Here is a 26,958-nt window from a genome sequence, read left to right as displayed (position 1 = left end):
ACAAAAATGTGAAAAACATTCCACTAGGTGGTGAAAAGGACCTTTTTTTTTTTTTTTAACAGTATGAACACGGAGATTAAGAGGCAAAGGGTTGACATATTTGGCCTCATTTGGAAACCTGTGTGCAAGGTTTCCAAACCTTGCAAACCTCACTTTGCAAGTGTCTGAGAATGACTGGGACAGTACCCTGAGTACTGGTAATGTGTTTTTAAATAAACTGTAGCAAGTCAGTGAATTTGCAAATATGGACTCCCTGAACAAAGAGGACCAACTGTATGAACATACGTAGTATAAATGGTGTCTTTGTAAATATTTCTAATGAGGTATTTTAAAAAATAGAGCCATAATAGTAAAATTCAGCTCATTAAGTTTTGTGGAAATAGAACAATCCTATGCTACTTTATTTATGGAGCATTAGAAATAATAAAGTGATAGCATTGCAAGCTACTCTAGTCTTTCCTCTTTAAATAGTTGCATGAACAGACTGAAAGAACTGGTGCATGATTAAACTTATGTGAATGATTTTGACACTGAAATAAATGTTTTAGATTTTTTGAATTATTTTAAACTACTAAATAATTCCTAAGTATTATTCATTAAGTTTCTTCTTCTTAAATGATGGTATTACGTCTCTAAGGAAGAACATGGATGAATTTAATACTTGTTGAATAGTAAAATGTGTTTTCCTAAACGTTCACAGTGACTGCCGTGAAGAAAAAGTAAGGAAGCTCACACCTGGTGAAATGGATGAAATCCGAGAAATATTGTCAAGAAATCTCTATCAGATCCGTCAGCGAGTAAGAATAATTTATTTATCAAAATATGTCCTTGCCTTTGGAGGAGGAAATGGCAACCCGCTCCAATATTCTTGCATGGAGAATCCCATGGGCAGAGAAGCCTGCAGGGCTATAGTCCATGGGGTTGCAAAGAGTCAGACACGACTGAGTGACTGAGCACATACATACTTGCCTTTGGTTAAAAATGTACCTGCAGACTTGACTCTGTTCAGTTACAAGGGCCGTTGCCACCATCGTGCCAGCCTCTGCAGGTCCCACACCAGGCACTTCCTTCCCTCAGACCTCCCACCCCCCAGGGGCCTGTCCCGTTAGCTTACAGCTCTCCTCCCAGACACCTTAGTCAAGGCTGGAGGCTGGAATCCCGGGGAGGTAAGAGTTCTGTTACCAAAGACTTGGAGATAAAAACACGTGTTATCTAATGGTGAAGAAAGTAAATTGATTGCTCTTTAAACTTTTTGAATGAATAGCTTTATCACTTAGAAGACTTTTCAAAATGTATGTAACCTTCTTCTTTGTTTGTAGAATGCAACCGTTTCTTTCTTTGCTGTATCTTCTGAGCCACTTCTTTCAACCCATTTCCATCACGGAGCCTCATTCTCATAGTTTGCCAATAATACAGCCGACACTTAGTGTGTGCGGTTTGCCAGCCCCCATTTCCGTGTGTTGTGTATCTGAACTCTTCATCCTCCAGCAAGTGGTGTTACTATTGTCTCCATTTTAAGGATGAAGAAACGAGGCACAATGAGGTGACCTGGTACATGGACACAGTGCTTGTCAGGGATCCTGGTCACTCACATGCAGGGCTTTAATGGAGCTTCTTAGCTGACCTCACAGCCCATCGCATACCATCTGACATCACAGCGGTTCCACTCTTTTCTTAAAGTTCTTTTTATTTATAGAAAATATTTTTTCAGTCGTTCTTGAATTCAATATTGTTTCTGTTGTTTATGTTCTGGCTTGTGGGCCTGGAGGCATATGGGAATCTTAGGTCCCCAACCAGGGATTGAACCCACACCCCTTGGATTGGGAGGCGAAGTCTTAACCACTGGACCAGCAGAGATGTCCCTTAAAGCCCCTTTTAATAAAGCATCTTTCTGTTTAAAATGAGACAAAACAGTTGTGGCTTCCAGGCTCAAGTGTTCTTTCAGCCTTTGGGATCTGTATTCAGGTTTCCCCTTAACCAGCCGTGCTGCCACCCGCCCCTCACCCACCCACCCATGCGCCCACAGAGCTATGGGTCTGGAATTCCTCAGACTGTGTTGCTGTCTTCTGCATCTCCACTTGAAATGCCCCACTCCTTCCTGTCAGTTGATCCATATTCTCCAATCTTTAAGGTTTCCTCAGCACCCTCTAAATTATTCCCCGGCCTGTCTTTGAATGGGCTATCACTTAGAGCTCCTACATACCACATCATTTTAGCATTTCTTTTCACAATTTCATATTATTTTGTTAGTTTCACATGCTCAACTAGATAGCAGGAAATGAGTGTGGTTCTGTGGTACTTCTGTTTATCTTTACTACATCTGATATGTTATTTAGCCATTATGTTGTGTCCGACTGTTTGTGACCCCATGGACTGTAGCCCGCCAGGCTGCTCTGTCCATGGGATTTCCCAGGCAAGAACACTGGAGTGGGTTGCCATTTCCTTCTCCAGGGAATATACCCAACCCAGGAATCAAGCCCTTGTCTCCTGTATTGGCAGGTGGATTCTTTACCACTGAGTCACCTGGGAAGCCCAGGTCTGATACAGTTCTGGGGATAAGACTATTCCCAAGAAGTATGCATTAATTCTATCAGAAAATGAACTTAATTACTGACTACAGTTTATTTTAGGAAATGGATTTCTGTATAGCTTATAGCTATACTTCTCCAAGCCAGGCTTCAACAGTACATGAACCGTGAACTTCCAGACGTTTAAGCTGGATTTAGAAAAGGCAGAGTGAACCAGAGATTAAATTGCCAACATCTGCTGGATCACTGAAAAAGCAAGGGAGTTGCAGAAAAACCTTCTACTTCTGCTTTATTGACTATGCCAAAGGCTTTGACTGTGTGGATCGCAATAAACTGTGGAAAATTCTTCAAGAGATGGGAATACCAGACTACCTGACCTGCCTCTTGAGAAATCTGTGTGCAGATTCAGGAAGCAATAGTTAGACCTAGACATGGAACAACAGATTGATTCCAAATCAGGAAAGGAGTATGCCAAGGCTGTATACTGTCACCCTGCTTATTTAACTTATATGCAGAGTACATCATAAGAAACGCTGGGCTGAATGAAGCACAAGCTGGAACCAAGATTGCCAGGAGAAATATCAATAACCTCAGATATTCAGATGACTCCACCCTTATGGCAGAAAGTGAAGAAGAATTAAAGAGCCTCTTGATGAAAGTGAAAGCGGAGAGTGAAAAAGTTGGCTTAAAGCTCAGCATTCAGAAATCTAAGATCATGGCATCTGGTCCCATTACTTCATGGCAAATAGATGGGGAAACAGTGGAAACAGTAGCAGACTTTATTTTGGGGGGCTCCAAAATCACTGCAGATGGTGACTGCAGCCATGACATTAAAAGATGCTTGCTGCTTGGAAGAAACGTTCTCACCAACCTAGACAGCATATTAAAAAACAGAGACATTTCTTTGCCAACAAAGGTCCATCTAGTCAAGGCTATGGTTTTTCCAGTAGTCCTGTATGGATGTGGAAGTTGTACTATAAAGAAAGCTGAGCGCCGAAGAATTGATGCTTTTGAACTGTGGTGTTGGAGAAGACTCTTGAGAGTCTTTTGGACTGCAAGCAGATCCAACCAGTCCATTCTAAAGGAAATCAGTCCTGAATATCATTGGAAGGACTGATGCTGAAGCTGAAACTCTAATACCTTGGTCACCTAATGCCAAGAGCTGACTCACTGGAAAAGACCCTGATGCTGAGAAAGATTGAAGGCATGAGGAGAAGGGGACAACAGAGGATGAGATGGTCGGATGGCATCACCTACTCAGTGTACATGAGTTTGAGTAAACTCCGGGAGTTGCTGATGGACAGGGAGGCCTGGTGTGCTGCGGTCCATGGGGTCGCAAAGAGTCAGACACGACTGAGCGACTGAACTGACTGATAGCTTACAGAACTAAAAATATATACCCTGGACAGCCCTACTTTATGTTGTGTGGCTTCAAATATTAGGATATGATTATTGCTGGTGGAGACAGCCACTTTTCTCAATTTGAAAAGAAATGCTCTTAAGTTAATTAGAGGGTCATAGCACCACCAAGTGGCCCAAAGTGGTTGGTTTTCCTACCAGTCTTAGTAGAGAATGTATGAATTTTTTTTTTCCCCAGCTGCTACTGATGAGTAAATACATATAAGGTACTTCAAAGGAGTCAAAGATACTTGATGAATTCAATCATTTTCCAATTTATAAAGATCATACTTTTCAATGAAAAGTATGCGCACTGACTTTTACTAAAACATGAGTTTTTTTTTCTCATAAGTAGAGAATTTTATTTGGTTCAGTCAAACACAGTTATTGAATATATGTGGGGCTTCCTAGGTGATGCAGTAGTAAAGAATCCACCTGCCAGTGTAGGAGACACGAGACACATGAGTTTGATCCCTGGGTTGGGAAGATCCCCTGGAGAAGGAAATGGCAACCAGCTCCAGTAGTCTTGCCTGGACAATCCCCATGGACAGAGGAGCCTGGTGGGCTTCAATCCAGAGGGTCACAAACAGCTGGACAATGACTGAGCGAGTAACATAACAACACAAGCTGAAATTACTACCATTGTTACCCAAATTTGTTACCAAATTTGAGATTTGATAGACCATGAATTCTTTCAAAATTCATGAATATTAATAACCTTTGAATGTTAACAAAATTTGAAAGAGTGTTAACTTCTATTCCACCCCTCCTCACCCTCTGTACATTCATCGTTAAATATCTCTTCAAGGTGCAAAGCCAAAGAAATGTAGTGAAGCGCTGGAACTTCCAGGCAGTGATCAGCGTTTTAGTAAAATGTCACTTGCGTCTTCATTTCAGACCTTGTCCTACAACCGACATAATCTGACGGCGGACACAAGTGAGAGGCAGGCCAAGGAGATCCTGATCCGCCGGCGGCACAGCCTCCGCGAGAGCATTCGGAAGGACAGCAGCTTGAACCGGGAGCACAGGGTAAGGGGCTTCACGCGTCTGGGACGCGGCCGGCTCCATCAGCAGAGCCCGCAGCCATCCCGGGGGAGCTGGTGACAGGACAGGGCTGTGCGGGGCTGGCCCACAGGAATCCTGGGATGGAGCCCATGGTAAATCCTTTCCAGATGCTTCTGAAACACCTGTCCTGTTTCAGACGCTGTCCGGGCACTTGGAATACGTTGGTGAACAAAACTACAAAGCTCCCTTCCCAGGTGGAATTCACATTCTAGTGGGGAGAAGCCCACCAGGAACGGACCAAATAAGGAAATTGTTAGGTTAGAGGCAATACATGCTGTGGACAAAATAAGCCAGAAAGGGCTGAGGAGGGAGGTTTGGGAAGACAGGGAAGGCTCAGGCAGTGTGCAGTGTTAAACTGAATGGAGGGGTCAGACTTCATTTGGGGAGTCACGGTTGTTCTTTCCACGGAGAGGGTGCAACCTGAAGGTGAGCCAGTCAGTGTGAGTAGAAACTTCCAGAAGGCCCTGTGTCTGTGTCGGGAGAGTTTCAGATGCTGTGTGCTCAGCACTCCACTTGATCCAGGGCCCTGTCCTAGATAAGGAAGCTACTTTCAAAGGCTATTCTGGGACTTCCCTGGTGGCACAATGGATAAGAATCCACCTACTGATGCAGGGGACACAGGTTCGATCCCTGGTCTGGGAAGATTCCACATGCCACGGAGCAGCTAAGCCCGTGAGCCACAGCTACTGAGCCTGAGTACTCTAGAGCCTGTACTCAGAAGCAAGAGAAGCCCATGCACTTCAGCAAAGAGTAGTCCTTGCTCTCTGCAGCTAGAGAAACCCCACAAGCAGCAATGAAGACCCAGAATAGCCAAAAGTAAATGATTTTTTAAAAAGTATATTGTGATTAATATAGCACGCACTGCATCTCATTGTTAATAATGATCTGTATTGCATTGTTAGAGATCAAAATGGTTATGTCTGAACAGTATTACATTTTATGTATGAAATGTGGCAGCATCAGTTAAAAGCTAAAGTAACTAGAGGGAAGGATATCTAAAGAAGGGATGTATGTATACATATGACCTAGTTGTACACTTTGTTGTACAGAAGAAACCAACAACATTGTAAAGCAACTAAACTCCAATAGAAATTAATAGAAAACAAAAGAAAAAAATTTAAAGACACTAGAGACTGTGGAGAAGGAAATGGCAACCCACTCCAGTGTTCTTGCCTGGAGAATCCCAGGGACGGGGGAGCCTGCTGGGCTGCCGTCTGTGGGATCGCACAGAGTCGGATACGAATGAAGCGACTTAGCAGCAGCAGCAGCAGCAGAGGCTATGGCATTGGAAATGCCAGCAAGTTAGCTATAGTGATATTTTTAATTCTGTCATTTTCAAGATTTATTAAAGTGAATACAACTTAAACATGCTACATTTTTCATATATCTTCCTCCCTATATATGTAGGTTCTAAGTCTTTTTTTAGTAAGGCTCTTATAAGTGGATGTTTCTGTAGCTTTTCTTTAAGAAAAGCCAGAGGTTTTCATATCCTGTTCCAAGGGTCCCAGTTTATTTGTTTTCCTTAATAGTACTGATTTCTGTGATATTTTAAAAGAGGCTTTCCTCATTTTAAGTCAAATGATTATCACTTGGAACTTTATTCCCCATCCTTACAGTTCCTCACCCAGTAGTTTTGGAATCAAGAACTAAGATTTTAATTTTTAACACCACGATTTGCTGTAGAATTGTAAACTTCTAACATACAATAAATGGCGTGACACCTAAATAAGGTTTTCTATTATTTTTTTGACAGGCTTCCACTTCAACCTCCCGATATTTATCCTTACCCAAAAATACAAAGCTTCCAGAAAAGCTACAGAAGAAAAAGAATGTTTCTAATGCAGGTAATGAAGGCAGTTGGAGCAAAAAGACTTTAAACTTATTTATCAATGTTTATAAAATAGAAAACTTTTCCATGTTTTCTTCTTTATTAAAGACAATGAGTTCGGTCATTTGCAAACATAATGACATGGTGACCTTTATTAGTGTTGCATCCTTTTGGAATAGAGTTCGGTGCATGGTGTACATAATTTAATTTTATCCCGTAATGATTCTATCTAACATAGCAAAAGGAACTATTGTCATTGTGTGATTGGTGAACAGGTAAATAGAAAGTTGTCCATCTTCAAAGGTTTACATTTAATTCTGTAATTCTTACTATATTTCTAATTTAAATGTTCATAATTTTAATATATTTTCATAAAGGCAACCATATAATTGACTTCCAGCTCTCTTTATTAAAGCTTTGACATGAAGGCTAGTATCTCTTTATTTGATGGTAATCTATATTTAGATTTCAAGCCATACTGGTGTTTTGACCATTTTATGAAAATATAAAGGACATAAACCTGCGCATGAGATTGTAGATCAGGACAAGAATCCGCATCATAGCAGCTAATTATTGATTTGTCTACTGTGTGCCAGACACTGAACTGAGCAGTCAGGGACCGTTTGGATGGGGCAAGTGGGCAGGCAACTGCTGCCAGATGGTCTGTTTGGCATCCAGCAGGAGGCTTAGTGGTAAAAAAATCCACCTGCCAAAGCAGAAGACACGGGTTCGAACCCTGGGTTGGGAAGATCCCCTGGAGAAGGAAATGGCAACCCACTCCAGTATTCTTGCCTGGAGAATCCCATGGACAAAGGAGCCTGCCTGGCAGGCTACAGTCCATGGGGTCACAAAGAGTCGGACACGACTTGGTGCACACGCACACTCATTCACCCCTTACTAACATCTCTTGAACCTTAGTTACTTCATCTGTAAAGCGGGTGATTGTGAGGATTCCGTGTTAATGCATTTGAAAGTGCTCAGTACAGCGGCTGGTACATCAGAAGCTCTTTAGAACTAGTAAATGTGCACATTTGTGGACACAGATGTTCACAGAGCTTATGCACAGGCCAAGGACTCAGATGGAGTCAGGGCGAGTCCTCTGGCCTTCCTGCGTGACGCCCAGAGCCCCACGGAGGGCCAAGCAGGTGCTGGACCAGTTGCTTGTATTGTCTTCTCCCTAAAATGCCTGCGCACGCTGTCTTTCTTTTGCTCCCTGGTAGGTGGCAACAGCAGCGACTCTGACCTGGAGGCGGGGACCACGGTGCTCAACCTGCAGCCTCGGGCCAGACGCTTCTTGCCAGAACAGTTCTCGAAGAAAGCCCCCCAGGCCTATAAAATGGAGTGGAAGAACGAGGTGGACATGGATTCCAGGCAGGATCAACCCCGCAGCTCCCCAGCTGCCCACAGTAAAGAGGGGTCCCCCCAGACCCCGGGTGTGCTCTGCCAGCCCCTCCTTTCCAAAGGCCACTTTGGCTCCGTGCGGGGTGACCGTGTCCACGAAGGCATCCAACCCAAGCCGCCCCCCAGGCTGGTCCGAAGGGCCTCGGAACCTGGAAACCGGAAGGGTCGATTTGGGAGCGAGAAGCCTTAATGGAAATGGCCAAAGCAGACCTGGGGGGACCGGCCCCGCCCAGCTGTGGCGTGTTACCTAGCAACCTGACACAGCAATGGAATCCACTTAAACCCTCTATGCATTTAAATACTGTCCTTGGGTAGAAATCATGCCAGTGGCCAGTGATCCATGGGGCAAATGGTCACCCCAGGAAGAAGAAAATCAAAGAAAACGCCCCTATGGTGTCTTTGATGACTTGATGGCAGTTGTGTTCTTTGCAAGCCTGAAGAAAGAGAGAGGAAAAACAAAACAAAACAAAAAACACTTGTGCCTTTATTGAACTTGAAGGACAGAACTTGAAAATTTTAACACACCCTTGTTGGTGAAAGTTTTAATATATACATATATGCCTCAGATTTTATTTATGAAAACATATGTATATCTGTAATTAGTTTTTCAGTGAATGGCACTAAAAATACTCAGAACACCTTTCCACGGCGTCCAGGGCAGCTTCCATAGGATAGGGGGTAGGTCATCAGCTCCGGATGGGGGTGGTGTTTCCTGATGATTCTGAGCTGATGGCTGTTGGTTAAGAAAGATCACAGCATGGAGCAGAGATTCCTGAGGACGCCAACAGCCAGAAGACCTGGGCGGACGAGGCCTGGCTGCCAGACTGTAGGTCCTCTGAAGTTGTGAGAGTCGGCTGGTTTTAATGTGTTCCTCATTCTACTGTGTTTGTGGGCAATGTACAGATTCCATCTCCCTGTCGTGTTTAAATGGTACCAAGAGAAAGGTGGAAGGTGTGGGTGGAACCAGCTTACGCTGTATGACAGACTCAGGGCCAGCATGGGACGGAGCTTGGCCTCACATGCTGGGTGAGGGGTGACAGGACAGTGCCTGCTTGCAGCTGGCTGGCGGGTTTTGTGCAATACTGGGGGGATGGTGCAGGAGATCCCCTGTCACGCCCATCTGCGGCCACCTGCTTTAGGATTTTTCTGTAGAACATTTTAGAACTTTGAATCCAGGACAGAGGCTCCAAGCAGACAAGGATAAAGGTTGAGATAAATGATATTCTGACCCTTAACAAACTGGTGGGGATTCAGGTTTTGAATTTCATACAGGAAGCACTTTGGAGAATGTGGGAGTTCTATTTTTTTTTTTTTTTTTGCACTAGTCTAATTTGTTACCTCTCCCCTGTCAAGAAAGTAGTAGCTCAAATTCTTCGTATAAAAATGAATTCTACTCATCTGAGTACTTTTTAAAAGTACAGCAGAAAGACCAGAAATGGAACATAACCATTAAAGATTAATATTGGAATCGCTCAGACTGTAGATTTTATTGGCCTGTCATTTTTCCCCAAAAAACCTTTCTATAAAAATTGACAAGACTTGGTATTTCTGGGGTTTAGATATGAAATGAAGCCACTCTCGATGGACTCACATTGGAGAGACAGTTGCTATGTCTCTCCCTTGGAGACATAGGAAAGGATACAAGTGACCACATATAATCGCTGGAAAAACAAGAATAAATTAAACAAAAAGATCCGGTACTTAGAAATTCTCAGGCTTAGATCTCGTCCCTTTCTTCTACCCTCACTGACGTGGAGAAGTAAATCTTCTACCCTTTTTTCTCATGTTCTAAAATCTTGAATGCTGCTGGATTGTCAAGCACGAGGCGGAGGGAAGGGTAAACACTCAAGGTACATGTGTAAAAAGAGCACGATTCCTTCCCCAAACTCTCCCAGGTTGATCGGTGGAAAGCAAAGGAGACACAATTTGAAGACTACACGCTTAGGACTCTGTGCCAAAATTCTTAATTTTAAATGGAAATATATTTATATAAAAAGTATATATTTCATCTGCTGGAAATAAAGCTGAATTTTAATGTAGAATCTTTATTATAGGACTATGATTCATCAAGAGATGTGATGTATATTTTTGAGAATTTGAAGAGTAAGTTACAGTTTATGAAATCTGAAATGGAAAGTTGAAATGTAAAATAATAACCTTAAAATAAATGTCCTGATTTTTCCTGGTGTCCTAGATTAATAAATATCACAAGGAATCTAATGTTCTAGAACTGAAGGGGAAAACGTAAAAATGTTTATTAGATACTTCTTGTTAAGCACATAGACCAAATTCAGCTTTCACTAATTAAAAGATTAAAAAAACCTCGGGTATTGTGTTAATTTCTAAAAAAATGAACACGTGTCATTTTATCTATAATTAATATCATTTTTCCTTATTTGTGGAATGGTAAAATTAATGAAAAATAAATTTGACTTTATTTAACTTTTCTCTATACTTCTCTTTATGTAATAGACATTATGGGAGCATATATGGAGTTGAAACCCTTTAAATATCATAACAATCTAAATTTCTGTGGTACAGAAACATCCCTACCTTTATGAATAATTCCCGTTTCAAACAGCACTTGATACAATCACGTTCCAATGTGACCGTGGAATTTTGCTGTGTCTTTGGTGTTTGCTGTAACAAATTTGAACTATTTACAAATGCAAAGTCAGGGCTTATTTCTTTTTTTTTTTTAGATTTGGGAACATTTTAACTTGATTTATTTTATTATTATTATATAAATATATAAAATATATACTATATTGTTTATATATAAAATAATATTATTTATATATTAATTTTAAACTAATTTAATTTATATTTTGACTGCACCACACAGCATGTGAGATCTTAGTTCCCTGATTAGGGATGGAACCCATGGCCCCTGCATTGGAAGCTCCAAGTTTTAACCACAGGAGCACCCAGCTGATTTCTTTATATATTATGCTAAGGCTGGCTGTTGGGAGCTGGGAGCAGTTATGTCAGTTAGCAGACAGTTAAAAGTGGGTCCCACAGTTTGGCACTTCTTAAAAACATGCGTTTGCTGTATATGCCCCAAACATCTGGAATGAAATTCCCTTGGGCTCTTGCTAAGCTTTGTAGTGGGGGCGTACCATTTTACCTGGGGCCGAGGGGGGCATGTTTATTTATATAAAAAGAGAGAAGCACGGTTATTACATGTTCAGCATGTTTTGCATTTGTTACACAAATCACGTTTATGTTAAAACTGGCATTTCACAAGCAAGCATGAGAACTGTAGTGTTTTATTAGTTCCTGGTGCATACTTGACTTTACTCTTTCAAGAGAGATAGAAGGGTTTCTTTGTCCAGTTGAAGTAGCTGTGATATTATCTCTTGAGGCCTGAACACTCAATATTGATTTCTTTCATCAACCTGAACAGGTCAGGCTCATGAGCCTGACTGGTATTCTGGGGTTTTCCGTTTTTGTTTTCCCCACTTTTAGAGCAAAATGTGTAGCTTGCTGGTACTTTATTTTTTTAATTATTTTTTCAAGTCATCTTTAAAGCAATTTTTTTTTTATTTTTTAATTTTTGTGGCCATAACTGGCAGCGTGAGTCCCAATCTCTGAATATCCAGAATAAATATGGATAAATGGGCTTCCCAGGTGTCTCAGTGGTAAAGAATCTGCCTGAAAACGCATGAGACACAGGAGACCTTGGATCAACCCCTGGGTTGGGAAGATCCCCTGGAGGAGGGTGTGGCAACCCACTCCAGTATTCTTGCCTGGAGAATCCCATGGACAGAGAAGTGTGGTAGGCTACAGTCCACAGGGTCACACAGAGTTGGACACGACTAAGCGACTGAACAACAATCAAAATACAAATCTTTTTTCTAACAAGATCTTTACAGTCCACTTTTATACTGTTCATTAGTAATAGTTAACAATCTCTAATGTTCATAATTATCTTTTCCCCTGGAGGAACAACACAAAACTATCTGAGAGTATCCACTGGCACACTTACAATGGATTGAATCAAGAACATAGTAGAAATTTTGTTAGTTTTGTTTTCAGTTATCTGTAAAATGGTGAGTTTAGATACTTGAGAAAAACAGATCTCAAGTAAAAATAATGTTTTTAATTAAGTTGGGCTTCCCTGATAGCTCACCTGGTAAAGAATCCGCCTTCAATGTGGAAGACCTGAGTTTGATCCCTGGGTTGGGAAGATCCCATGGAGAAGGGAATGGCCACCCACTCCAGTATTGTGGCCTGGAGAATTCCATGGACTGTGCAGTCCATGGGATTGCAAAGAGTTGGACATGACTGAGCAACTTTCACTTCCAAGTAAGTTAGTATTTTTACATCAAATTAGAAATAAATTCTACTGTGATGACCTGAAAACAATCAGCTCACCATCAGTATAGAATAAATTTCAGATTATGTATATACTGGATATGATACAGTTTACAAGCCAAGGGCTTGTGGTTTTTACTATCAAGATGTATTTTAGAATGTTGTTGTTTAGTCATTAAGTCGTGTCTGTTTTGCGACTCCGTGGTATGTAGCCCACCAGGCTCCTCTGCCTATGGAATTCTCCAGGCAAGAATACTGGAGTGGGTTGCCATTTCCTCCTCCAGGGGATCTTTCTGACCCAGGGATTGAACCTGGGTCTCCCTCAGCTCCTGCACTGCAGGCAGATTCTTTACCACTGCACCACCTGGGAAGCTCAGGTTGGCTTTTACTGTGGATTCTAAATGAAAAGCTCTTCTCTTCCAGATGCCTAAAATTTCGCCAAGTGGGTTGCCTCTCACCCAGACAGATTGCTCCGTATTTCACACATGTCCTCAGGAAAAGACGCCTTCTCAGTGTTCTGAATGTTCCATAAATGTTCCCTGCCAGGTAACACAGGAAGGGCACAATGTACTGGACACTTGGGAGGAGCCTCTCAAAGCTGGCAGAGCTCCGCCAGACCAGACACCTGGGTGGCACCGCAACTCCTCCCAGGTCTCCCTGAAGCCTCTGGGACTCTCCCTCCCTTGGTCTCCCTCCAGCCCCCCTCTCTGCGGGCTGCTCAGCCCAGACTACTCCTTCCCCTGCTTCCAGCTGGTCCTCCTCCCTGCAGCCAGAGGGGGAATATGAAGGCCCCTGGAACATTATCCAGCATGAATGCTTAGGGCTCCCAGTCGTGTTAGCACACAAGGTTACCCTGAGCCTGGTGGTTAAGCCCTTGGTGATTTAACCCTGCACTGCTCAACTCTGGGTGTGCACTGAGCACCTGGGGCTGCCCTGAGGTGCAGGGCAGGCTCTGGGCATCAGGTGACTCGAACATGGAGCCAGGGCAAAGGAGCCCCTCACTCCAGCCCCCTGCTTCCATGCTCCAGGTATAACCCTCCACACCTCAGGATCCAGGAGGGCCACAGGTCCCTGGGTGTGGAGCCGGGTACATGTCTCTGCTAGCCAGGCACACGCCACTCCCTCCCTGCTCATCTCTCTGAACATGTGAACAGGTGGACAAGCGCACAGGCGCGCCTTCCTCTCTGGAAAAGGCCAAGTCTTTTGGATGCCCGAGCCCCGTGCTGCTTCACAGAATATACCAGCTCTGCTACACAGTGCTGGACAGGGGGCCGTTTCCTTTACAAACTTCTTGGGCACATTCAATGTCTCTGAAGTGAGATTTCATCATGTCATCATAACAGTTAATTTAAGTTGAACCAGATGTAAACTTCAGGTATTTTTGACATATAAAAACTGTAATTTCATGTGGTTTGACCTAACGCATTGCAAAAGATGACAGAAGATACTCAAAATTAAAAAAACAAAACACAAACTTTGAGCAGATTTAATTTCCCTGAGGCCATATTATAAACAAACAGCGTCCATCAGACTGGTGGTGGTTTTCAAACTTCACTGTGCAAACAAAGCAGCTGGGTGTCTTGTGCAAATGACTCCCGCAGGCGTGGGGTGGGCCAGCGTCTGCATGTCCGAAGAGCTCCTGGGACAGGAAGTGGCTGGTCCCTGGCCCACACTTCGAGTAGCAACATGTTAGACTATCTAATATAAACATCTGAAAAAATCACGCGAACAAAACACTGTAATTTGTAGTAGTAGAGAATAACAAAAGTGTGTGTCTGCTCTCCATACTGAGATCAATTTTTAGGATTCTCAGTATTTCTATGTCTCTAGTTCGTTATAAAACCTCATTAAGTGTACAGGCTTTAACTTCAAAAGTAAAGTGCTACAGTTTAAAAAAAACACATGGCTAGATTTAAGAGCTTCTCAGAAACCTATTTCTGAGAGTGAAGAAAAGACAATCTTTGGAGAAATTCTTTTGAAATTCTCCTTCATCGCATAAACCCCTGATTATATATTGTTCGTTTGAGTCTAATCTCTGTGACAACTTGGTACACTTACTCAGAGCGAGGCCATTTTATATCATATTTTGGTTTCCCCAAAAGCACTTGTACAAAAGTTCACATTTAATAAGAAGCTGACGTTTTTCTTGTAGCTAAACAGGAACAAGGACAATCTTCAAACCTGAAGTTAATTCTTCATCATAAATATTTGAGTTTACTCAACACACAACGTCTGCAGCTGCAGAACAATTTTTTTCTGCTCCGCAAGTATTAAAGTTATAACAAATTAGTGTATTAAAGCATCATTTATAATTACACACATCAGGTGGAAGACTGGAATCCAACCCTAGCAGACTGATTAAAAGGACCGAAAGGAATGTGAGCTCTGGGGGTCTGTGTGGAGAGAGGAGGCCCCTAAACCGTCTGTACCAGTAACTGACGTCACCTTGGAGAGTCAGTGAGTGCTTGCAGTGTCCTGGGCATCTGTGCTCACCCTGCTTGAGGTCCCTGGAGGTGCCCAGAATGTTTCCCTGTAGGTCAACACAGCGCTTCTGTTCTCAGGGGTGATGTCAACATGAAAGTGAGGAAATGATTTTCAACAAAGACACTGTAGCACCCGTGACACGGCCTGAGGCCAGTCTCTCTCTTATCCTGAAGACGTTCATCTGAAAAGCATTTAAGTGGTTTGGTTTCTCCACCAGGTTCTTTCCCCTCTTTCAGGAGCAGATAGATCATCACGCCCAGTCTCCGGGAGATGTGGCTGCAGGCAGGCTCGGGCCTCTGCAGGGCAGGGGCCTCGGGGACCCTGGGCACAGGGGAAGGGCCCCTAGGACTGGGTTCCCCTGGTATACAGTGTGACTGCCGAGAGCCGGGGGACGTGGAACCCATTGTATATGATCACATGATTTTAACAGACAATCCAAACGCGTTAGCTATTAATAACCACCGAGTCTCTGACTTTTACTTTAATCCAAACCAGCAGGTCTCGGAATGAGCCTTTCTCTACCTCCAGGAGAAACTGGAAAGAGGATTCACTAAACACACCAGATTCCAGGGCCTCGCCTGGGTCCACGGGCTCAGATGGGCATCTCTGGTTTTGAGCCAGCTCCCCAGATGGAACGCTGTGAGGCCCTGAAGAAGGGACAGACTGGTTTCAGTAGAGCAGCTTCTTCTATCTCCGGCATTTTGGTGGCAGAAAAGCCTCCTTGGAGCTTATGGAACTTCACCTGACATCCACATCCAGCTGACCAGCATTTCATTTATGTTTCCTTATTTTTGTTCAGCAGGGAAATCCCTGCGGTCTCTCCCCTCCTGGCACGTGTCCTGCTCTGTGAGCCCACCACCATTTCCCCTTGAAAACCCCGGGCTCACCGGCCAGATGAAGAGCAGACTCTTAGGGGAACGCTGATTACCCTCCCCTCCAGCCAAGCTCAGCTCCCATCTTCACGTGTCTATGTACTGCTTTGATTCTACCTGTCCTGCAGGCCTGACGGGACACCCAGGACCAGAGCTTCTTTTTGGAGAGAAGTCATTTCTCTTCACCATCGATCCTTTCCATAGCACCCATCTTGGGGCCTCTGCCCACATCCACACACCTCTGGTATTGTTTCTTCCTGCTGTCTAAATCCACCTACTCGCTTTTTAATTGATCACCCCCTTGGCCACCAGAGTGAGGTCTGTTTCGTGACATGATGACAACAGCCACGAAGCCTAAGGCCGCCCCCAGGCCGGGAGGGCCGCAGGGGCTCACCTCCTGGGCCACCCCCGAGAGGATGGGGGCGAGGACCCGGCCCACAGCCGTCACCGACTGCCCCATGCCCAGGAGGCTGCCGCCGGCCCGCACCCCGCCCACGGTCAGCTGGAGGTCGGTGATGCAGGTCCTGCCGATGGCGGTGGAAAAGGACAGGAGCACGGAGCAGGCGACCGCGACATCCAGGCTGCGGGCCGAGGCGAAAAGCAGCAGCAGCATCGACGTGAGCACGCTGGAGTGCAGCAGGAGCCGGTAAGACTGGTGGCCGTACAGCCGCAGGAGGGGCCCCAGGGCGAAGCCGGCCAGGACGCCCAGGGCGCTGCCGCAGCTGGTGACATAGCCAGCAGCCCTGGGCCCCATGCTGAAGCGCTCCTCCAGGGCCAGGACGAAGTTACTGTAGTACAGCATGACAGCCACGGCCATCAGCAGGCGCACCAGGAACACGACCCACAGGGCGGAGAGCACCAGGCTCCTCAGGCCCCACAGGGTGGCCAGCACCTCCGCCCAGAGCAGTCTGGCCGGCCCCTTGCTCACTGGGGTCCCCTGGGGGCTGGCTGGGGTCCCATGGGCACTGGCTGCCCTCTGCACGGCAGAGTCTGTCTTTTCCCTAAGAGCCTGGTTCCTGCCCTGTGGCAAGTCATCCTCTGGACCGCTGAGTTTTACTTCACTCCATGGAAACAGCCAAACGAGACCTGTCAACATGGCACAAGATATGTTAGAGCCTCAGAGAATCCATGCAGGGCCTCCTCGGGGGGAACCACTACTCTGTTTTCCTGTATCAGTCCACTTACTAGGTGGATTTTTGAAACCTATTTTTAACCATTCCCACAGCTACTTAGGCTCCATTTTGATATCAGAATTCTGCTATTCACCTTAAGAAAGAAAATCAACTCTGAATATTCTTTGGAAGGACTGATGCTGAAGCTGAAGTTCCAATACTTTGGCCACTTGATGCGAAGAACTGACTCACTGGAAAAGACCCTGATGCTGGAAAAGACAGAAGGCAGGAGGAGAAGGGGACACAGGATGAGATGGTTGGAAGGCGTCACCGACTCGATGGATTTGAGTTTGAGTAAGCTCTGGGAGTCGGTGATGGACAGGGAAGACTGGAGTGCCGCAGTCCACGGGGTCACAATGAGCTGGACACGACTGAGCAAATGACCCTTTCTTTCACACTCAAACCTGCCCTTCTTGGACATCTTTCTGAATTCATCCCCATGGTTTTCAGCCCTTCATCACCACGTGGACCGGTGCTGCTCAGACCTGCCTGGGGCTGTTCTCACCAACAACACTGATGCCTGTGGTTCCTCGAAACACAGTGTAAGTGGGCTGGGAGCTGAGGGACAACTGATTCATGCAGAAAACTAGCCACAGTGAACGTGGGCCTCTGAGGGCTTTTCATCTGTCCTCATCCTTGATAAAGGGCCTTGGATGTTTCACAGAATCTTGGTACAAGTGCAAAAGGACTCTTGTTGATGAACCAAGAGGAAGAGTATAATTTAAATGATGAGAAAACGATCACAATCACAGCAACTAATGCTGACTGAATGCCCCTGTCCTTGTGGACTTTATTTTCTAACTGTGTACGTACTGGGGGGACAGAACATAAGAAAATGCTGATTTCAGAAGTGCTACCAAAAAATTGAGTTATTTTAGACAAGGATCAGGGAGGGCCAGTCTAAGGAAGTAAACATCTGAAAATTGAATGATCAGCCAAGAAACAGTCAGTATAGATACGTGAAAAGAATACTGTAGGTGGAGGAAAGACTGGATTAGAGTCCTCCTGCGAGAAGAAGCTGACATTTGTTGGGGAGGCAGAGGGTGGCCAGCCCACACCAAGTGGGCGTGAGACAGACAGACAGACCCACAGGCACACACGTGACAGGAGCCACTGAGCGGCCCCCAGCAGGGCCGATGTGACCTGACTGTCCTCTGTGACTAATGAGTCTGTCTATCCTAAGAAAGGGCTTCCCTGATGGCTTACTAGGTAAAGAATCCTCCAATGCAGGAGACACAGGAGATGCGGGTTTGATTCCTGGGTCAGGAAGATCCCCTGGAGAAAGAACGGCAACCCACTCAATATTCTTGCCTGGGAAATTCCATGGACAGAGGAGCCTGGTCCATGGAGTTGCAAAGAGTTAGATACAACTGAGCACGAACACAATACATTCTAAGGAAGACACTGTAATGAGAGAAAGTGGGTAAGACTGGTTGGGATAATCACATCAAGCAAACCACCTCCTCATGATTGATGTCAACTTACCAGCATTGAGAACGAAGACAGAAGAGCAGACGAAGGCCGTGAGATAAAACCCACCGTCCAGCTCAGCCAGATACCCGCCGACCACTGGGCCCAAGATGAAGCCCATGCTGGACGCCGTGTTGAACTGTCCCAGCACCACTGGCCGTTCCTCCTCTGTGACCAGATCAGCGAGCAGGGCCCTTGAGATGGAGAGTGTGTGCTTAAAGATACCTGCGAGGCGACAAGAAACACGTCTGTGCATTTTCCAACCAAAAGCACCTCACTTGGGATCCTGAGCTTCATCTCGTCCCTGATGCGGTTCTGATCTCAGTTTTTCGTGACCCTCTAAGGTAGCGGTCTCCACCCTCCAGGATCTAATGCCTAATGGTCTAAGGTGGAGTTGATGTAACAACAATAGAAATAAAGTACATTAGAAATGTGATGTGTTTAAATCACCCCGGATTCATCTTGTACCCCTAATGGAAAAGCTATCTTCCTGTCCCTGATGCCAGAAAGGTTGGGGACCTCTGTTGTAAGGCCTGTAGGTCCCATCCCACTGTGGCTGGACTCCTGGCCTGGCCCCAGACCCGAGTGGGCCACCTGCATCTGAACCAAGCCCTTGGAGCCCTCAGCTTGTCCACCTCCCACTAGGACATTCCAGGATCTCCAGCCATGTCTGCGGTCCAAGTGCAGTTCATGGTGGTTTCTATGTAGAGACTGACCACTCTTTATTTGCTCCGTAAATGAACAATTCCCACATGCCTTCTGAAAGCCTAGCACTCACCGTGACCCTGAGGATAACGGAAAGAACAGAGGGCAAGAAACCGAAATAAAACACACTCATCCCTGTCCTCACAGAGGCTACATATCATTTTACACACACACACAGACACGGGAGGGTGTTAAGTGCTATAAAGAGAAACAGAGCAGGGGTATGAAAGACTGAGAGCGACTAAAAGTATAAAACACTAGATATGGTCATCTAACCAATGCCAACTTTCTACCACAAGCAACTTGGGAGTCTGTTGCCAAACTGAAAGCTGTGACCTGCCTTATTGAGAGATGACAATGTATGTAACAACTTTACATCCCTCAAGCTTGAGTTGATGTAACAGATGTGTGTCTCCATCTGCTGAACACCCACACACACTCACACGTGGATGGATGCTAAAGCCACAGGCTGTCCACTGTCCTGACCAACATATGGGGTCCTGGCTGCTGCTGCTGTCTCAATTTGAGGTCAGGAAGCCCAATTTCAAAACTATAAGCTCACCGAGGGAGAGAACTGCAACTGTGCTGCTGGCCGAAGACATGTAGGGAATTCCTACTGACCGGATGCAGAGAGAGGTGGACCGCAGCAGTCAGGTCCTATGACTGAGGCATGTGTGTTCATGATGAGGGGCGAGGAGGGCTCGAAGCTCTGTGAGTGCAAGGTCTGTAATCCCAGAGCAGTCAGAAGAGCCTGGTGGTGCCGAGTACTTGATTGACAGCAGCTGCCGGTGGTACAGTCCTAACTGCTATCATCATGATAGGCTCTGCACATAAAGCCTAACCAGGGACTTCCCTGATGGTCCAGCGGTTAAGAATCCGCCTTGCAGTACAAGAGAGATGGGTTCAATCACTGGTCTGGGAAGACCCCACATGCTGCAGGGCAATTAAGCCCTAGAGCCTCAACTACTGAAGCCCACGCACTTTCGAGTCCATGCTCTGCCACAAGAGAAGCCACTGAGATCAGAAACCTGCACACCCCAGCCAGAGAAGAGCCCCCACTCTCTGCAACTAGAGAGAGCCCGTGCAGAGAAAAAAGACGCCGTGCAGCTCAAGATAAATAAATAAATATTAAAAAATAAAGTCTGATCAAAGAGGCGCTGCTAGGCAGGAACAGGCTCTCTCAATGCAGATGCATAAGTTGATTGTTTCTGGACGGACACTCAGCCACAGGGTGAGAACTCACCCGCAGGGACTCTAGCCAGGGTGAACAGGAACACGTTGGTAGATGCTCCGAGCAGAAGGTAACCCAGGGCGCTGCACAGGATGCATACCAGTAAGGAAGACCGTCTTCCAACGACATCGCTCCAGCAGCCCTGAGGAACGGGGGACAGGGGAAAGCCTCTGACTCCTCGTAAAACCTGGCCACCCCGGAAACGCCCCAACATGTGACCCCATGGAAATCACAGGGGAACCGGGTTTAAGATCCATAGATCAATTCTGTTACGCCCCTTGCCACGTTAAGTTATGTTCTCTGGCCTTTCCCATGTGGAATGGGAAAATACAACACAGTTTTGTTTTTTCAACAGCCTAAGATATCAAAGGAAGCATCTATGATGACCTAATAACAAAGAATGGCTGTGGAGATGGTGAAGGATAATTTCTAAAGCCTCATTTTGTCTTCATTCTCAATACTATGCAACTTAACTTCTTAGCAACTATATTTATGGTTTAGAAATTTAGAAAACACTGAAAAACAAAATGAATATAAAACCTCGTAATCCTGAATCTACATTTTTTTTTAACAGTCCCTTGAGACCTGATCATTTCTTCCCTTTATACTTTTTAAAAAACATTTATACATGTACTTTTGGCCGTGCTGGGTCTTCATTGCTGCACAGGCTTTTCTCCAGGTGCAGAGAGCAGGGGCTGCTCTCCAGTTGTGGTGTATGGGTTTCATACTGTGGTATCATCTCTTGTTGCAGAGCACGGGCCCGAGGGTATGGGCTTCAGTAGCTGCAGTACAAGGCTCACGATCTGTGGCTCACAGGTTCCAGAGAACAGGCTCCACAGTTGCAGTGCACGGGCTTTGTCGCTCTGCGGCATGTGGGATCTTCCCAGAACAGGGCTTGAACCTGTGTCTCCGGCATCGGCTGGTGGATTCTTCACCACTGAGCCACCAGAGAAGCCCCCTATGTTTTTAACAAAATGCTCATCCTATACATTCCATTTTGGAACATGCTTTTCCAATTAACAGTATATCTTGAACATCATTTCATGTTGTGAAAAAGTTGCTTTTATCTTTCCTCACTTTTCAACGGCTTTTTAGTAATTCTCTCCTCTTTCAACGTGGGAGAGGTCACTGGCCTCCCGTGTTCATAAAGCATGATGTAATCTGGCAGTCAACACCGTGGGCGAGGCTGTCTGGGTTCAGCTCCCAACTCTCGTCATTCCACATACGGCCCAAGCATCAGTCAATGTAATTACACATACAGGTGTATCTCTGAGGTCGGTTTCTCTACCATAAAGTCGGAGTAATCATATCTGCCTCAGCCACTCCTCTTCCCCATCGACACTTGCTACATGCTTTGAGTTAAAATGAATCATTAAAAACCCACAACTCCCAGACTGGTGGTTGAGACTCGTTATTATGAAGATTAAATGTAATAACGTGCTGAGAGTAGAGCCTGACGTATCACAGATAATAAATGCTGGTCATTTTTATTAAAATACACATATGAAAAAAATATTAAACCTCCCATGATTTAGCAAACCTTTTCTTCGAAAATATTTATTTTTAAAATTAAAATGTTTTTATAAAACTTTTAATTAAAATATGTACTTACAAAAGTAGTGGTTAAAGAGGACACTTTAAGTAGGTATTCCTTTAACTGAAGGATGTCTAAGGAAGCTAAGCTAAGTCACTTCAGTCGTGTCCGACTCTGTGCGACCCCATAGACGGCAGCCCACCAGGCTTCGCCGTCCCTGGGATTCTCCAGGCAAGAACACTGGAGTGGGTTGCCATTTCCTTCTCCAATCCATGAAAGTGAAAAGTGAAAGTGAAGTCGCTCAGTCGTGTCCGACTCCCAGCGACCCCATGGACTGCAGCCTACCAGGCTCCTCCATCCATGGGATTTTTCCAGGCAAGAGTACTGGAGTGGGGTGCCATTGCCTTCTCCAGTCTAAGGAAGGGTCTCATTAAATGACAGCTGAGATCTATGAAAGGTGCTTTGTAAGCACTACTATCATAAAGCAAAGGAACAATCTGAAAAACAGGATTGGGCTGTGCCTGGCAATAAAAACTCATAAAGCGCTGCTGCGTTCCAGGTTCTCTGATAAAGGCTGCTGATAAACACACGTGAACAAATCAAGCCTGGTCTGTATCCTCAAGGAGGTCAGAGTCCAGTAGGAGAAAGGCATTTAACTGGTCTAGTATACACATGCATGTGAATGCTCAGTTGTGTATGACTCTTTGCCACCCCATGGACTGTAGCCCACCAGGCTCCTCTGTCCATGGGATTCTCCAGGCAAGAATACTGGAGTGGGTTGCCATGTCCTCCTCCAAAGGATCTTCCCGACCTAGGGATCAAAACTGTGTCTCCTACATTGGCAGGCGGATTCTTTACCAATGAACCGCCTGGGAAGCCAATATACACACACATATAAAATATTTTGGTATGGAGTTCCCAAAGACAACAGAAAAGATATTTACTAACATGTATCCCAGACTGTTCTCTAATGAGAAAGAATATGAAATATGACGTGCTGCCCTACAAGCAAATGTACTGGTTTCCTATACAGTTTGATACTTGCTATCTATTTACTTTTTTAGATCATTAAGGCAGTGGCAGATGGCATGGAGAGAAAAAGCACTGAAGAGTTTAGATGTTGAGATTAGATAACCTTGTCAAATGACTTAAACTTTTTAAGTTTTAATTTCCTCCTCAATAAAAGGCAGACTACTAACTACTTTCCTGGGTCATTTTAATTATTAAATGAGAATATGACTATTACTACTATGCCAATTTAAAGCATGAAACTGTAACTAAGATAAATCAGGGAGGAGCTGTTTAGTTATCTGAGAATTCATAATGGAATCTCACAGGATTGTTCTTTGATGTTAAAATAGATTTCACACATGAGCCACTCTGGGGAAGCACAGTGCTGTACAGCTGGTGCTCACTCGAGGTGAGACCAGTTATTTAGACCAAGGTCACAGCTGATCAGTCCCTGACTTCTCTGTTTGAACTGCATGAACCTCCGGAGGCCGAGGCCCCAGGACCAGTGTTATGTAGAGTGCAGACAGAATCAGTGAAGGATTCTGAATTTCAAGCCACTGCACGGTCAGAAGCAGGCCTGGTGGGGACTGCCGTGGAGGCCCAGTGGTTAAGACTCCAAGCTTCCAACACAGGGGGCACCAGTTTGATCTCTGGTCGGGAAACTAGGACCCCACCATGGCCAATAATAAAAGAAGAAGTGGGTGGGGTCGGCGAGATCAGCTCTGGGTCTTTCTACTTTCTGTGGTCAATGTCCAACCCATCACTGCCAGTGGCTCCTCTGTCTATACCCTTAAGTTTTATAACTGATAAGCCATGTCATTCAAAAGGCACAACTTCACATAGAATCCTAGGATCTGAATGGATTTGATGACTATCAGTTACTTGAAACAAACAAGACTGGTCATAACGTCTGTTTGCATCCTCTTCTCCTAGTAAAAAAGGAATCCTGGGAAGAACATGTTATGATTTAAAAAGCAGGCACTCACTCTGACTCAACCAGGTCCTTTCAGATTCAGCCATCCAACCCCTTCAGGCCTATGTCTTCTCAGAGGTTGACTAAGGGAGAGAGATGACCAATGCGTTTTTCTTGATCTAAGGACACTTAGGTCCTCGCCATCCACACACTTCCTTTTGGGTAAACCTCAATCCGTGATTTTTCTACAGCATGATGGATGGCCCTCAGAGGCATGGGGGCTTTTGGGATGTGCTGCCAGACGAAGAGAACTTACCACTAACGTGCTGGAAAAGAGTTGCAAAATGCCATAGGAGGAGCCTGCAAAAAACAAGTGACATCCGTAAAATAAGCTAGATTTGCCAAGAAGGTGGATAAAATTAATAGAAAACATTAGGAGAAAAAGACCATTTTAAAAAGGAAATGACCCCATACTTTTTTCAGATGGAAGAGTCAGGTCATACAATGTTTAGCACAGGTCTTCAGAGTAAAATTGAGGGAAAGCAGAAAAGAGACCGAAGGCCGAAGTCACCCTTAGGGATCTTGAGACAGTGCTTCTTACCCTGCGGGAGGCATGTACACAGGAGTAGAAATCTGAATCCCACAAAGTCTCGACCAAGTCTTAAAATGTTAACATTACCTCCTATGTCTCTAACATTTCAGTTTTATAAAATGCTTGCTTTGTAAAGAACTTACAAAGTTTTATGGAGTGCTTTCAGCTCCATCCTATCACAGAATACATTCCTTCTGCTCTTCAAAGACCCCTTCCCTCTGCTGGGTGGGCCAGTATAACTCAACATAAACTTTTCCAGGGAAATGCAAGCCATAGCATGGCTCAGGAGTTTCCAAATATTACGTACAAAATTCCCCCAACACGTCTACTCTTCTCATTTGTGAATGATCAAAGGCTGTGAGTTTTTATCAGTTTCTCACTAATTAGCAGAATCCTACCCCCACTGTTCCCTGGCTAAATTGACAACTTCTGAATGAAGATTCTATGCTGTACAGAGAGAGAAGCTCTCTAAGGTGTTCTGGTGGTGGTGAAGGAAGCCTGTAAGCAATCTGTTCCTCGTGGTGTGATTTCTGTAGATCATGTCTCTCTGGTCTCCCATTAGGTTACAGGTCCCTGTAGGCAGGCGTCAATACCTAACACTTATTAACAGGTATGACCAGAACCCCTGGAGAGACTCAGTAAGTTACCTGTGACGGCACTGGTGGGGCAGGGCATGGGGGTGAACTGTACCGGGAAACCTCTCTGAATATACGTAGTTCAAGAAAAGATGAATCACATTTGCTCCAGGGTCAGACTTTGAAATATTCTGAAAATTCATCTTATACCCTTTTCATTTTACCTTCATTTTACTTAGCTAAAAGACTGATTTGTTTCCAGGTACTCAGTTCAGGGGGCTTAAAATTCAGTGCTCTGAAAAGGTGCAGGATTAACCTACTCACCTACTATCCCAGCAACCGTTGGACTTGCTCCAAGAGACTTGACATGAACGCTCAGTAAAGGGACGACCATGCTCACACCAAACAAATCCTAAACAACAAATTGCTGCTTAATGCAAATTGGAAACAGAGGCCTGGGTATTTTCAAAGTGGAATCCTGATTATAAACTGATTTTTTTTTTAAGGACAATATCTAAATTTTTGAGCAAATAAGAACTCATAATTACATTCTACATTAAGATACACTCATCTGGTTAAAGGTATGGAGAAATCCATATACAGTGTGTTACAACCATTGCCATGACTCTCCAGTCTGGTGCCTGACTAAGGTTAGGGTGCTGAGCTCTCCTGAGCCAGGAGAGAAGCAGGAAGACATTCTCCTCCTCCAACCTCAATGCAAGGTGTTCAACAGTCTGTATAATGCATGCTTCTTAGCACAGTTGTATCTGACTCTTTGCGACCCCATGGAGCATAACCCTACAACGTTCTTTGTCCACGGAATTTTTCAGGCAAAAACGCTGGAATGGGCTGCCATTTCCTTCTCCAAGGGATCTTCCCCACCCAGGGATCAAACTCTAGCCTTTCAGGAATCCAAGGCGCATCTCCTGCATAGGCAGGCGGATTGTTTACCACTAGCGCCACCTGGAAAGATCTGAAAATGTACCTAATTCTGCCCAAGCGGGGTTATCAACAGCGACTTTCCTACATGGCCTAGTAAAAAGGGCCTGTGTGTTCCTACCACACCTGTAGCCACATTGCTGGGGGACGCACCTGTCACAGCATCTACCACCCGGGGTCACCCTTGTGAGTGGCTCGATCACCGAGTCACACCTGAGCCTGGTGCTGGAGAGTCTTAAATCGCGGGGCTGGGGTGAGGGTGAGGGCGAACTGGACCCCGCGTGGGCGAGAGGGGCAAGCTTCATCTGTGGCCAGGTGCAGCGTGAAGGGGGAGTGCGGGGCAAGAAGGGACCTCAGAGGTAGGGAGGTATCATCAGGCGTATCGCAGGTTTCCAGTCCTCGAACAGCCTGGCGATCACCCAGGATGTGCAAGGAAAAGCACCTTGGTCGGGTTCCAGGTCGCCGACGCAGCCCGCTAGCCCCGCAGTTACTCACCAGGAAGCCTACCAGGTAGAGGCAGAGCAGGAAGCGGCGGGCTCGAACAGCCCCGGAGCCAGGAGCCCCTTCCTGGGTCCCTGTCCCGGGCTCCTGCCGCGGTCTCCGTGTTGCTGATACCAAACCCCGGTCCGGAGCCATGCCGCTGGTCTGGTCGCCCGGCTCCATGCGCATGCGCGCGGGGGGCTGCGCGCGGGGGGCCCGCCCTCGGCGCGTCGGCCTCTCCCCCCGCGGAAGCGAGCGGCTGCGCCTGCGCAGAGCCGCGCGCGCCGCTCACCTTCTTTCAGGGGCGGTGTTTCCGACGCAGGCGCAGTGAGGCGGGATCCGCGTGGCCCCGCGGGTTCGCGCCCCACCCAGAGAGTGGGTGTGCGTGCTGGACGCGCCAGTTTTGTGATGGTGATGATGATGCTCTGCGCACCCTGGGGATA

General features: G+C 45.5%; 2 protein-coding genes across 3 annotated transcripts in view; one reads left to right on the top strand and one right to left on the bottom strand.

The window, feature by feature from the left end:
* The window catches only part of SLC9A2 (solute carrier family 9 member A2), a 91,103-nt gene extending 80,453 nt beyond the window's left edge, over nucleotides 1–10,650 (top strand). For both annotated transcript variants that reach the window (XM_070379867.1, XM_070379868.1), the window contains 4 exons: nucleotides 701–797; nucleotides 4,824–4,955; nucleotides 6,745–6,835; nucleotides 8,040–10,650. In XM_070379867.1, coding sequence (XP_070235968.1) covers nucleotides 701–797; nucleotides 4,824–4,955; nucleotides 6,745–6,835; nucleotides 8,040–8,410 — 691 coding nt within the window. In that variant the 3' untranslated portion in view covers nucleotides 8,411–10,650. The remainder of the gene's footprint in view (nucleotides 1–700; nucleotides 798–4,823; nucleotides 4,956–6,744; nucleotides 6,836–8,039) is intronic.
* A 3,359-nt stretch (nucleotides 10,651–14,009) lies between these two features.
* On the bottom strand, nucleotides 14,010–26,737 carry MFSD9 (major facilitator superfamily domain containing 9). The gene is made up of 6 exons (XM_070379866.1): nucleotides 26,531–26,737; nucleotides 25,421–25,508; nucleotides 24,246–24,289; nucleotides 20,484–20,613; nucleotides 18,551–18,760; nucleotides 14,010–16,979 (listed from the first exon to the last, which is right to left on the bottom strand). Exons 1-6 carry the CDS (start codon nucleotides 26,702–26,704, stop codon nucleotides 16,168–16,170), a joined length of 1,458 nt encoding a protein of 485 aa, XP_070235967.1. The 5' UTR covers nucleotides 26,705–26,737; the 3' UTR covers nucleotides 14,010–16,167.
* Nucleotides 26,738–26,958: the final 221 nt, after the last annotated feature.

Source organism: Bos mutus, chromosome 11 (assembly GCF_027580195.1).
Source record: "Bos mutus isolate GX-2022 chromosome 11, NWIPB_WYAK_1.1, whole genome shotgun sequence".
Taxonomy (NCBI): domain Eukaryota; kingdom Metazoa; phylum Chordata; class Mammalia; order Artiodactyla; family Bovidae; genus Bos; species Bos mutus.
Note: the sequence above shows the minus strand (reverse complement) of the source record. Positions and strands in the feature narration are given on the sequence as shown.

Coding starts and splice junctions, on each gene's coding strand:
- MFSD9 (XM_070379866.1), bottom strand. CDS start 26,704: ATGCGCATGGAGCCGGGCGACCAGACCAGCGGCATGGCTCCGGACCGG. Junction 25,509..26,530: donor TCTACCTGGTAGGCTTCCTG/GTGAGTAACTGC, acceptor TTTGTTGTTTAG/GATTTGTTTGGTGTGAGCAT. Junction 18,761..20,483: donor CCTGGCTAGAGTCCCTGCGG/GTGAGTTCTCAC, acceptor GTCGCCTCGCAG/GTATCTTTAAGCACACACTC.